The sequence below is a fragment of the Neolamprologus brichardi genome, chromosome 20, assembly GCF_056152115.1.
Source record: "Neolamprologus brichardi isolate AB-2024 chromosome 20, ASM5615211v1, whole genome shotgun sequence".
In the NCBI taxonomy this organism is placed as follows: Eukaryota; Metazoa; Chordata; class Actinopteri; order Cichliformes; family Cichlidae; genus Neolamprologus; species Neolamprologus brichardi.
Genome location: NC_142123.1, coordinates 21,865,136 through 21,878,368, shown reverse-complemented (window position 1 = coordinate 21,878,368; position 13,233 = coordinate 21,865,136). Strand labels below are relative to the sequence as shown.

General features: G+C 41.1%; 1 protein-coding gene across 3 annotated transcripts in view; it reads left to right on the top strand.

The window, feature by feature from the left end:
• dock3 (dedicator of cytokinesis 3) overlaps positions 1-12,014 on the top strand; it is a 51,936-nt gene extending 39,922 nt beyond the window's left edge. Inside the window, exons 39-54 of one of the 3 annotated variants that reach the window (XM_035910174.2) lie at positions 658-744; positions 1,004-1,108; positions 2,314-2,455; positions 2,876-3,042; positions 5,456-5,542; positions 5,674-5,853; positions 5,962-6,045; positions 6,154-6,270; positions 6,394-6,515; positions 6,805-6,940; positions 7,185-7,266; positions 7,474-7,589; positions 7,703-7,787; positions 7,874-7,996; positions 8,155-8,237; positions 9,078-12,014. In XM_035910174.2, coding sequence (XP_035766067.2) covers positions 658-744; positions 1,004-1,108; positions 2,314-2,455; positions 2,876-3,042; positions 5,456-5,542; positions 5,674-5,853; positions 5,962-6,045; positions 6,154-6,270; positions 6,394-6,515; positions 6,805-6,940; positions 7,185-7,266; positions 7,474-7,589; positions 7,703-7,787; positions 7,874-7,996; positions 8,155-8,237; positions 9,078-9,686 — 2,325 coding nt within the window. In that variant the 3' untranslated portion in view covers positions 9,687-12,014. Of the gene's footprint in view, positions 1-657; positions 745-1,003; positions 1,109-2,313; positions 2,456-2,875; positions 3,043-5,455; positions 5,543-5,673; positions 5,854-5,961; positions 6,046-6,153; positions 6,271-6,372; positions 6,516-6,804; positions 6,941-7,184; positions 7,267-7,473; positions 7,590-7,702; positions 7,788-7,873; positions 7,997-8,154; positions 8,238-9,077 lie in introns of all 3 variants that reach the window. The other 2 variants (XM_006796367.3, XM_006796366.3) reach the window with 2 other exon arrangements.
• Positions 12,015-13,233: the final 1,219 nt, after the last annotated feature.

The following is a 13,233-nucleotide window of genomic DNA, read 5'->3' as shown; positions in this document are numbered from 1 at the left end:
TAGATGAGGAAAAAAGCTGATTTAATAAAGTTTGGCGAAGTGGTTTAAAATTATATGCAGTTTGCTGCAGTTCACTTCTCCCGGTAAGAGCTTTTATATCATTGCAATTTGAATTTTCTAACATGAGATGACTCAAAAGTCTTCGCATGAATGAAAAACATAAAAAAGTTCATTTAACCGAATACAGTTTTGCAATAATAACATAGAAAATAAGAGTTGACTAATCCTAACTTTACTGCATAAAACTCATATAAACTCATACTTTTTTTTTCACATTTCTTTTAATCCACCAGATAATTTTTTTCAGTGTAGATCTCAGTAAAGCTGCTCCTGCTTCTGCTGGTAATGAAAAATGATAAATGTAAGGTAAAACTGCCCGTAGATAGCAGACTCAGCAACACGTTCTACCACACATACCAATTAACTCTCTTATATGGAGAAATGGAAAAAATAATATTAATAAAAGAAAAAGAAAACCTGAAACCATAATGGTCTCTTTGTACTAATCTGACAATTTAGATGCTGAAATTGTTCCATTTAAAATCTTAATAACCTACAACCTTCCCAAAACACACTTTTAATGTTATGACATTTCTCTTGATTATTAAGGATAAATCAAGATTTATTCTCATTCATCTTCATCTTATGACTTTGCAGTGCTGGGAATATGGAATCTCTCTTTGCCGGGAGCTAGCTTTCCAGTATGAGACTCTATATGATTATCAGAGCCTCAGCTGGATACGGGTAAGTCCCGCATGTTCCTCATTTCTGCTTTTATTAACAAACAAGCATCCTTTGTGATGAAGAAGGTGGTAGTGTTGACAGCTTCCTCTGTTATCGTCATGCTCTGTTATTTGGTGTGACGCGTGCACAGCGGCAAACACAATGCCCTAATTACCTGTGCACGCCCACACTCCCAAGAAAAGGGAGTCAGCTCAGTAATGTGTGCGATTGCTCAATTATTCATCTTGACTCTTTTGCATTTTTTTTCATTCGGTGACAGAAAATGGAGGCAGCATACTATGACAACATCATTGAACAGCAGAGGATTGAACCGGAGTTCTTTCGAATGGGCTTCTACGGCAGGAAGTTTCCTTTCTTCCTCAGGGTAGGACTTTCCAAATCCAGTCTGACACAGATATAATCCTGCCGATGTCTTCAGATGTGCACTTCCACCATTGCTTTAACTGCAGTAGGCTGTGCAAGATGAGAAGTTAAAAAGTAAGATTGTTTACCATGTCATGGCCATCCTGACAGATTTTAGGGCGATGCATTAATTTCTTCTAATCTAAGTAAGTCTGCCCAGTGCGGTCCTCTGACAACAGATTTATTTGCACTCATTGCCTTGCCTATTACCCTCAATTAAAGTAGCTATAATCTTTTGTTTTGTTTTGTTTGTTTTTTTATAAATGTATTAAAGAACAGTGTGAAAATTATCCTACAATTATCACCTAAATCTCTCATTCCTGAGGGCTTTACAGAGGCTTGTTTAGATGTCTGTCCTGTTACTTTGCTCCCTGTCACTTCTTTCATACACTACAAAGACCATAAGTATTGGGCTACTCATTCATTACACCTACAGGAGCTTGAAATCCATGCATAAAACTCCCATGCACAGTTTTTGTGCTAATATTAATGACAGACGAGGTGTGGAGCTCAGCAGAGCACTGGTGAATTTTACACACTTGGTGACCCCACTATGTTGCCTGCAACTTTGCTGAGTTGCTGTGGTTCCTAAATGCTTCCACTTACAGTTTATTGGGGAATATCTACAAAGGAAGGCATTTCACGAACTCACTTGTCTTACCAGCGACGTCCCATTATTGTACCACACTCACTCAAATTCAGTGAGTTCATTAGAACAACCCATTCTTCCACAAATGTGGTTAATTTTGTAATTTGCTTACTTCAATGTCCAGTAGCTATAAAGAGTTAGGTGTACTGTACGCTTTTCATCTACTGCTGCACATAAACTATACGGACAAGTATTCAGCCATACCTCTTAATCTTTAAATTAAGACATTCTCAGTCCACTTGTCACTGATGTATAAAACGAAGCATCTATCCATTCAGTTTGACTCTACAAACTTCAGATTATATATTTATAGTCTGAAGAGTGCACTGGAAATCCAACCATACACCCTTTCTTGAAATGTAATTTATTTGTGCAATACCACCTAAATTTAATAGTAAATCAGACAGTACTGGAAAGAATTAATCAATGTCCAGAGGAACACCTCACTTAAACTCTGAGAATCATTTGCAGCAGATTCTCAGCAACATTTCGATCTTATGTCTTTTCTCTTTCTCCAGAACAAGGAGTTTGTCTGTCGCGGGTATGACTATGAACGGCTCGAGGACTTTCAGCAAAGGATGCTGGGGGAATTTCCGCAAGCCATCGCCATGCAGCATCCAAACATTCCAGACGACACCATCCTGCAAAGTGACGCTCAGTGTATCCTGGCAGTTTCACTATGGCTAAAACGACTTCATTATTTTTTCTTTAGAGTGAGAGACCATTACAACATCAGTCCGCAGATGTTCATATTGCATTGAGTCATTCGAAAAGCAGTAACCAGATTTATTTTGCATTTTTGCCTGATAGATTTAATGACTTGAAAAGCAGAGCGACTGCTCCACGTGTTGTGCATTTTATTGGCTTTTGATTACTCTGCTAAGCATTTGAGTGTTGTTATTAGAGATTATTACAGATTAAATACTGAACTAAACAGTGAAGTTGATTTCCAGGGTCACACAGGAAAAACGAAAGCTTTGTCTAAGTATTTCTTTTGAACATCCCCTCTGCTCTTCCTCCTCAGTGAATATGCATGTATGTCGGACTTTGTCTGTCACTTCCTTGACACTTGGCTTCTAGACTTGCAGATCTATGCGGTGACTCCAGTGTCAGACATTTCTGATGTGCCTCAGCTGGAACGTGTGCCTGAGAGGATCAAGAGTTTCTACCGCATAAACAATGTCAGCCGCTTCCACTATGACAGACCTTTCCACAAGGGGCCCAAGGACCGCGAGAATGAGTTCAGGGTACGTTGAGCCCGCAGTGCCAGCTCAGCCCATTTCTGACTCACTGTTTAGTTTTTTTTACATGAAAATACTGAATATGGCTGTAACACTATTATAAAACAATGAAACGGATCCAACTCTGTGGAAATTGCAGTGTAATTATGCAGACATTTTTTCATTTAAGAGACGTAAGCAGGTATAGGTGACGTAAGCAAGTGCAACACTTAAGGTGGCCACAGGGGAGTGCCTACAGCTCTTAGACAATAATGACTTTAAAGCCCTTTAATGCCTTTAAATTTCTCTGCTATGTGCATAACCAATAATTGAAGATGAATATAATTAGATTTACTTTATTATGAGCTATGAGAAAAAATTGCAACAAAGTTAAACCAAGTGTTAATAAGATTTTTAGTATTAAATCTGGTCAGCTAAAGTCAATATTGTCACAGTTGCCGCATTATTATTTGAGACACATTCTGGTTTAATAGTTCTTCTGTGTGTAGTAAATTGAGTTTGTAATATCAGGTTTTCATTCAAATATGACTCGCTTGTGTAGCAACAGTCACTGAATAAAATGTGACCACATCAGTCGTAATCACTGCAAAATTGAATAATGCGTGAAAAGGAAAAGCAAAACTGCACTAGCATGAAATAATTCTAGGCACATAACATATATAGATACAAATAAATATACACTCATCAGCCACTTTATTAAGTACATCTTGTTAGTACCAGGCCTTCAGAGCTGCTTTAATTCTTTGTGGCATAAATTCAATAACATACCTCAGAGGTTTTGACCCACCTTGACATGATAGCCGCTAACTGGATATTTTCTCTCAGTAGATCAGCAGTTTCAGAAGTACTCAGACTCGCCTGTCTATGACCAATGACCGTGCCGAATTCAAAGTCACTGAAATCACCTTTCCATTCTGATACTTAGTTCAAAAGATTGTGTCTAGATGCCTTAATGCACTGAGTTGTTGCCATGTGATTAGCTGGCTAGATATTTACATTAACAGTTTGACAGGTGTACCCAATAAAGTGGCTAGTATGTGCATAGGATAACATCAGTCTTTCCTGAATGATATACAGCAAATGATACAACGATGAAACTGCCTGCCTATCTTATGTATGAATTTGGTTCCTTCTTAACATTTTCAGATCACTCAGTGCAGCATGTGACACAGTAACGGTTTAAAATGTGCTGAAACCCAGCAGCTCCTTTGGATATAATTCTCTTCATACATTTGGGAAATAAATTCTTAATAACCTCAAAATCTGTTTGAATGTATCTGCTGGAAATGTCTTTTCCCACGCCAGTCTTATTTACTTTCTGAACCATAGCTGCTCTGTTCCTTTTTGACTCCCAGCCAGGGCGAAATGTCACCATCAAACGATGAAGCAAAATGTAACAGCGCACAGAGGCCGCGGTAAAAAAATGTCAGTGATGAATAATGGTCTGATATTTAGATCGGCAGTTTCTGAAATAGTCAGGCCAACCCATTTGGCACCAAAGACTATTACAAAGTCGCTTAAATCATCTTTCTCCCCCATCTTGATGCTCGGTTTAAACTTCAGTAGCTCATTTTGCTTAAATGAACGCTTTAACATGTGTGCCTAACAAAGTGGCCGCTCAGCCTATGTATTGGCTTAATACAACAATGATAAAAGAAGAAAATCATCTTGACGGGCGGTGAAAAGCATTCGTTGTATCAAGTTAATAATTTCACGATATATTTAAAGTCCTAACCAGTCATTGTTTTTATTAATTTCATTTCACTTAATCTTTCAGATTTATTTCAACTAAGTTTGAAACACAACATTCGGGATCTTATTATCACCAAACAGGATCATAACAGTATCAGATTATAAGAGGCTATCTGTACCAAAAAAGGAATTTAAAGAAGGTATTTTCTATACTACAAAATACTGTTTTCTCAAAATAAGATGTTTACATGTGCATAACACAACCAGAATACTCTGACTGTGAGTACTGTAATACTGGATACTACATGTACATAAGGTAAGATAAAAAGAAAAGAAGAAATCAATTTCCCTTAAATTATAACTTTAGCAGTCAGTAAATTAATACAGTTGTTTAACTTTTGCTGCTGTTGTTTTTATTCTTGTTATTTTACCTGCCATTTCTATCTCGATGCGAACAATGCTCAAATCCCTACAACCTTCAGGGCTTAAGAGACTTGTAGGTATGATACTGTAGTTTGTCCTGACACAGTAACCCAAATTCAGAACCACACCACACAGGAATTCTCACTAGTCTGAAATGACCTATATCGTACTCTACAACACGGTGCTGAATAGTTTGCAGCCCAGTATCTCTTATACACTGTCGGGTCTCCACTCGGTTTTCTTTTATATTAGTCTAGCAGATGTGGCTAATATGAGATGGCTTCTTTGTCCACATGTTTAACAGAGTCTGTGGATTGAGAGAACAACCTTGATCCTCTTGCGTCCTCTCCCTGGTATCTCCCGTTGGGCAGAGGTCGAAAGGAGAGAAGTGGTAAGGAGCTCAAACGTTCTCTCACTCACCTTGTATAGTACACATTATCTAATGGCCAGTTTTCTGTTAACATTTAAAGGCCATCTCCTCTTTCATCAAAGCTCAGAGTAAATATCTGTATTTATTTCAAGGTGGAGGTCAGCCCTCTGGAGAATGCTATTTACGTGGTGGAGAATAAGACCCAGGAGCTGCGGACTTTGATTAGCCAGTACCAGCACAGGCAGCATCATGGGAACATCAACCCGCTCAGCATGTGCCTCAATGGGGTCATAGATGCTGCTGTGAATGGAGGCATTGCCAGATATCAGGAGGTACTGCTGTAGGGCTGAGGGAGAGGGGAGAGAGGATGGCGGAAATGATGAATGGTGAATTGGCGTTGTGAGAGAGATCTTTATTTTTTGCCTCACCCTCTACCACAGGCGTTCTTTGATAAAGACTACATCAGCAGTCACCCAGAGGATACAGAGAGGATCTCACATCTGAAGGATCTAATGCAGGAACAAGTCAGGCTGGGTTTAAAAAGTTCAAAATATACGTTAACTGTATGTTAACCATAACATATGGTTGTGAAACCTTCAGGTCACTATTGATTCCTCTGATTTCATCATCAGGTACACATTCTCGGAGTAGGGCTGGCTGTTCACGAGAAACTGGTGCATCCAGAGATGCGTCCTCTGCACAAAAAGCTTGTGGACCAGTTCCACATGATGAGAACAGGCTTGCACCACGTGAGTAGAGTGACACGTGATTCAAACTATACGCCAAGTGTGTTTCAGTGCATTAAGTTTATAAGTAAGTGTATGCATGAGCAGTGTAAATATTCAGAGCAGTATATGGTTGGGTCCCAGCAGGGTCTGCCTGGCGTGGATCGATTTGGACCTGCAGGGTGTCCAGGGGTTAATTCTCCCAGAGGCATCCTCTCCTCCCACAGCCACATGAGCCCTGAGAGCGTGCGGCTCATGCACAGACACAGGTCAGTCGTGGTGCTCTTCTAAGCTAGTTTAGAGATTCATTTGGTGTTTTAGCCTCATAATTTCCAAACCTTCAAAACAATACCCAGGGCAGCTGTATGAATTTATGCGCTATGTTATGCCCGTGATGTGAATCTACAATGCAGTATGAGCCAAACTCTTGAAATTAACACCAAATGCCCTCTGAAATAAATCTGTACAGGCTGTAAAAGAGGCATAAAAATGCAAAACGATTAAACAAACACAGAGATAAATGTTTCAGTGATCTCAACCGTTATGTCTGTCCTGCAGTCCTCTAAACCTGCAGGGCTCGATCCGACACTCGTCCTCCTCCCTGTCCTCTCACACGTCGAGTGAGGCAGGAAACCTCGTCATCATGACCGACGGCCTGATGGGGGAGCACCCTGAGGAGGCATTACACATGCAGGTAGGAGTTGGATGACGTAAAAACGAACAAATACTGATGGAAATGTGCTTCAGCTTGTAATAATTTGCATTCTTTACGAAGTGCAACTCACCTGAGATCCGATCTTTTGAGGATGTAAACTATAATCTAACTCTTTCACTTAATTGTTATTGTTTTGATGAACTTTTCTTTTCACAGCATTAATTATTGGTTTATTCTACAGAGTACAAAAGCACAAAAGACAAATAAAAGTTTTGTTTTGCAGCCAAGCCCTTCGTCCTCCAGCCTGAGCTCAATCCGCTCCAACTCTTCCCAGATTATTAACTCTGCCCCCTCAAGTGCCAGAGGTGAGGAACAAAGCAGAAAGTCACATCTGATAGTTACTACTGTATATTACCCATACTAACCATCCTGTAATAAGATGCTCACACAAATAAGCAACACTAGAAAGTAACAAGGCTGCAAAATTCTGCACTTTTATGACAACAAACATCTTTGTCTCTTACTTATTTGCAAATAGAAATCGTTTACTTGCGCGTCTTTTTTTTGTCCAGGCTCTCCATCCTTACCCGATAAGGCCAAACACAACCGAGAAGTGATGATTCTGTTGCCGTCTCATCGCGAGAGAGCCAACAACTCCATGTACTACAACATGGCAGAGAATGGGCAGGTGGGGGGGAAATCTGCAGTCCCGTAATGCTAAATGAATATACAAACAAAAATGTGTTCTGTTTCTGTGTTTCTGTGTCATTTTGTTCTTTTGCTTCATTTTATTTTTTCCAGAACAACCACATGCAGCGTGCCTTACTTCAGCAAGTTAGCCCCTGTAAGCCTTGTACTGATGTTCATATGACTCTACCAGAGAAAGGTAACATATATGAGCAACAAACTAGCTATTTTGGTGCATAAGATGCTTGTGCTGTCTTAAAAAAAAGTTTTTGTATTCCCTTTCAGTCTTTCCCAACACTCCCAGTAGCTGGAGTCTGGATGGGGAGAACAGGGAGCAGATGACCTACATGCCAGCTTCTACCGGAGGGGTAATAATGCCCCCTGTCCCACCCAGGTCCTTCCCACCAGGTACTGTTTCATTTTACTTCACAGTTATGCTTGTCGTGGATTTCAGGGAATCTGTTTGGTTAGGGTACTACTCATTGTCTATAATGATATGGACTTTGTGGGCTTTTTATTTTTTTATTCCTTTTCCTGACTTTTATGCCTTGAACTTCTCTTCACAGGACATTTCCTGATGCACTGTGATGCATTTCACCAACAGAACAGCGACCCTCCTCCTGCCCTGCCTGTCCGTTCCCTCCGAAAGGTACAAGCTTAAGAAAAACATCATCCACTTTGAATTTATAATTTTGTATTTACCTGTTGTAGCAAAAACCCTGCCACATTAGGGACATTAACGCACACACTGTCAGATATGGGTAGACTGGTGTGCTTGGTTTCTTTATTATTTACACACTTTTATCACCGTCTTTTCAGACAGAGCCGGATCTTTTTCAGGGCGTCAGCCGCTGTAGATTTCCGTCTGCCAAACCAAGTTCTGTGCAGTCACCTCAGTCTCAGTGCGCTACTGCATAAGTAGAAGAAACATGATTAGATAAGGACTGAGAGTTGCCAGCCACCCTCTCTTGGCACTGTCTTCTAAACCTTCTACTCCACCCCTCCCCTGCATCTGAGCCAAAGACCACACCCTGCTACCACACCTGCTTTGTTCAGGACGCATGACTTTCAACACTGGCAAATGTTTACTTTGTTTATTTTGATCTTTTGATTATTTGAGGTTTCTCTTACCCTCGATCCACTTTTAGATATCATCTTTACTCTTTTCCCCATTAAGATGAAATTTGACAACAGCTCTAAAAAGCACTCAAGTGGGAAAAAGTTAAAAGAGATATCAAGCCGAAATGTAAACTTGGCTTGAAAACACCTTTTGAAAATTTCACAGGAACGGTACTTTCTTAGAAACTCTTATTTATGAAATTCTCTGCTTTTACACACAAACGCACAGACACACAAATTAACTGGATCCTTACCAGTACATGTCAAATTACTGGCTTTTTCAGTATTCTTGACATTTAAGGAGGATTGTTAACAACATTACTTTAAAAAAAATACACTCATGACATCCTCTCTCTTTCTCTTTCTCTAGTCTCCTCTCCACCCAATCCCTGGCTCTCCTACCAGTCCTCAGTCTGCTTTGGGAGGCAGTAACTCCACTCTATCAGGCAGCGCCAGCAGCGGTGTCTCCTCCCTGAGTGAGAGTAACTTCGGGGGTCAGTATCCTGATCCTGGACCCATCAGGAACGATGCCTTGGAGCCTCTTCCAAGTCACCTGTGGTCCCCACCTGACGAGTACATGGCGTCTCCCTACATGCACATCCACTACGGCGGAGGAGAAATCGACTCCATGGACCCGGTTCGCCCTTTCCACTACCGCAGCCCTGCGTCACACCCGCACAACCACCCGCACCCTCACGCTCATGCCCACCCAGGGCTGGACAGCCACTCACATGGGCCACCAACTCACCACCACGCCCCAACTCATGGCCCTCATCACATCCCTTACCGCAGACCTCAGCCTCCAGCTGTGCCCCCCAAACCCTACTTGAGAGAGGGCTGCATTCCTGAGGAGGACCTGCCACCTCAACCCATCCCGCTCCCCCGCAGGATCTTCCATTCCCCTCATGGCCACAGAGAGGACCAGGGCAAACATGCCTGGGAGCAGTGCATCAGCGAGGAGCACGAGGAGACACAGTGATCTGAAACTCCAGCTCAGTTTACGTTAGAGCTTTCTTCTCCTTTTCTTCTTCCCTTCATTTGCACTGAGTAAAAGGAAGCAGTAGTAGAACAAGTCTAATGTGACGCAATGGAGCATGCTCGATTGTCATGTTCTGCGGTTTAACTTCAGTGCACATGAAGGAAAGGAACGAAGGAGCGAAGACGGTTGAAGCAACGGTTTGAGGCACAACTGCTGCCGCTGCTTCGCGTGGCCTCTTAGAATTAAAAGAAAAATATCTCTTGAACAATGGGATCAATTAACTTCTGTTCAAAAATTGATATTGATTGTACACAATTGTACAACTCGTCTGTGAGCATGTTTTTTTTTCCACTTGAGAATAATATGAAAACGGTTTTGTGAAACATGACGACCACGATCATAACCAACATGATCCCAGGTGCAGTATAAGCTGTGAACTCCCTTAATTTTGCTTTTTATGTCATTTCACAACACGAGGAAACTACAGAAGGTTATTAGTCACAGCGAGGTGACTTCTCTGCTTTAAATGCTTCATATATATGAATTCTTATTTTGATAAATTTGCTACATTATAGTGTTTTCAAAGGCTTACGTCCATTATGTTTTTTCAAAACACTGTTAAGTGCTCCTTAATAGTGAATCATATCAAATGCGCACTGTAATACGTGTTGCTGCTGGGCTGTCGCAAATCGCTGGTGTACTTGCAGCTCTCCACTTGGACCAGCATCTCAAGGGACACGAACTTAAGTCACTGATGATTTCCCATCCGTACCATGCGTATGGAAACCCACGTGAATGTATTCAGATGAGATGTTCCTACTTGTATTGCACCAGCTGCAATCCTGGTTAATGTTTAAGTGCTTTAAGTTGAGTCTTTGTTGAAGACGTCTCTATTTGTCTCTTCTGTGTGACAAAGATATCTCGAGAGGAATGAAGGTGTTTGGCAGACTGAAGGCAAACTGAGGACAGTTGACAGACAGGCCCCACACCTGTCAGCTTTCATGTTCACGGAGAATGAAGAACTGTCCACTTCACACCTGCTGGACTCCAAACTAACACCAACACCACTCTCTCGCCGTCATTTCCCTTCTCTGTGTATGGTTGTCAGACCATGTTGAGTAGTGAGGGCTGAACCTGGACAGCTGCAGTGGCAATTTTTGTTGCGCCTGACGACAACCTGTCGAGCCCACACGCCCCCCCACCCATCCGCCCCAACTGCTCAGTGACCGGTCGAGGAGCCCACACAGACAGCATTGGAATCGCCTACCTGCCTTAAGTGCACTCAAATGCAGTTTGACCTCTCATCCGGACTGTGGGGAGCTCATGTAGTAACAGCCATTCTCCTTTTCACTTTCTTCACCGTAAACTCCCTGAAGGAAAAAAAAAAATAGAAAAAAAGAAGATATCTACCTAGTGATGTTTTTGTATGGTTTTGTCCCGCTTTGGTTTCAGATTGTTGTTTGGTTTGTAGCGCTAATATTTCTTATTCTGCCTGCGGCTCTTTCTCAATTACCTTCTGTTGTTTCAAAACTGATGACATGTTACACAAGAATGCTGAAGCCCGGACTGGCAGAAGGGTTTACTTTTACTGTGGGGCAGAAGGAACAGCGCTCTTTATCGTCCCGTGGGGGTTGGAAGGATATAGCTAATATTTTAACAATTACTTGTTTTCCTGGTTGTTTTTTGCAGGTGGATGCTTTGTGTTACTGTACATCAAGTTGTCAGCTGACTAGACAACATCTATTTTTGTATGTGAGATCATCAGTTGTGTGAACATATTTCAGAAACCGTACCGAGACAGAAGGCACTGAATAGGCTGCTGTACTTTGTATGGAGTTGAACATGACGTCATTAGATCTGTAACGGCACGTGAGTATCTCTTGTGAGCTTGATGGCGTTGAGGATAACTGGTGACTGAAGTGATACTCAAAATATAGGTACAATAGAATTTTTCAATGTAAATTCTGTTATTGTACATACAGCAGTATTGTGAAATATTTTTGAGAATTATTGCAGAAACCCCCAAAAGGTTTATTGTTGTTTTGTGTATATACATGTACTCCAGAGATCAATGTAATTGATAAATATCTATAATCAGTGTTTGGAAAAGGACGAATCCATTAGACTGTGGCTGTCTCCACCGTTCTTGACTTGAGTCCTCTCATATAAATACTTTATACACTTTTCAATGTGCTTTCCTGTACATATGGTGTTAGCATGATCAAACAGTGTTTGGTTGTAAAAGTGGTTTTCCTACTCCCATAACTGCTGTGGTATGGAATTCATTAACAATGCCAAACATTAAAGACAATCTTTTATCAGCTCTAACTCTTCCTCGCTACCTTTTTCTGTACCGTGAAGGGTCACGCAGTATATTGAGTCGACAGTGGAGGGTGCTGTTTGTCACTGAATTACCGAGGCTGAGCGCTACAGTGGTAAGAATGCAGATATTTGTGCTATTTTCAGTTTTGCGAGTGTCTGTGCATAGATAACAGCATGCCACACATCCCCCGAGTCCACCACAACTGAAAGAAGAAGAAGAAAAAAGAAAATGTGACAGCTAAGTGACAGCTAGGGTCCCAGCTGTCACCAGCTCAAACTTCATGCTTTGATATTCTAATGCAACGTATCTGGTGTGTGGTAATGGAGCTGGAATATCAGTGGAGTTTATCTGTTCGTGTAAAGAAAGCATATTTCCCAGTAAGCTATTGGCAAACCTTTAAATACTATGGACTTTGATCTGCTTCAGACTATAAATGCTATAAAACTGTAAAAAAAAATAATCACATGATAGGTTTTTATAGTATACTAAGGGTCAAAGGGAATGGGTTAGTTAGAAATAGACTGCAGTCAGAGGCTAAAGTTGACGTGTTTGACCACAAAGGACAGCACCATATTTGGTGAAAAACAAATACTGCACATCAACACAAACACCTCATACAAGCTGTCAAGCATGGTGGTGAAGTGATGATCTTCTGGGCTTAGAACAGGAGCTGGACACCTGGCTGTTGTTGCGCTGACCACAAACTCCTCCGTACTTAAAGTATTCTGGAGTCAAATGGTGGGTCATCTGTCAGACAGCTAAAACCCAATACTGGGTCATGTAAGAGACAAAGATTTCAAGTATAAGAACAAACAGAACAGCTGGAAAAGAAAAGAAAGTGTTGTAATGGCCCGGTCAAAGTCAACCTGCCTGAAATGAGGTGGTGGGCCCTCAAGAGAGCTGTGCCTACACGAATGCCTGCAAACCCCATTGAACTGAAGCAAAGAAGAGTGGCCCAAAATTCCTCTATAATCATGTCAGAGACTGATCATACAGAAAATAGTTTTTTTGAGTTACTGCTGAAAAAGGTGCTCTGATTTGTCATTTGAAGGTGATTTTACAAGCATTATATGTTGGCATGTACTTGGATTTTAGGAGGTCCTAGAAAGAATAATATATAGACTCACAAGTGATGTTACCATAGAGACAGAAGAGAAATTCAAGGACCTCAAAGATCAAGTTTTCTTTGTGTCATAATTTAGCTTCACTGTTTGCTGGACTTCA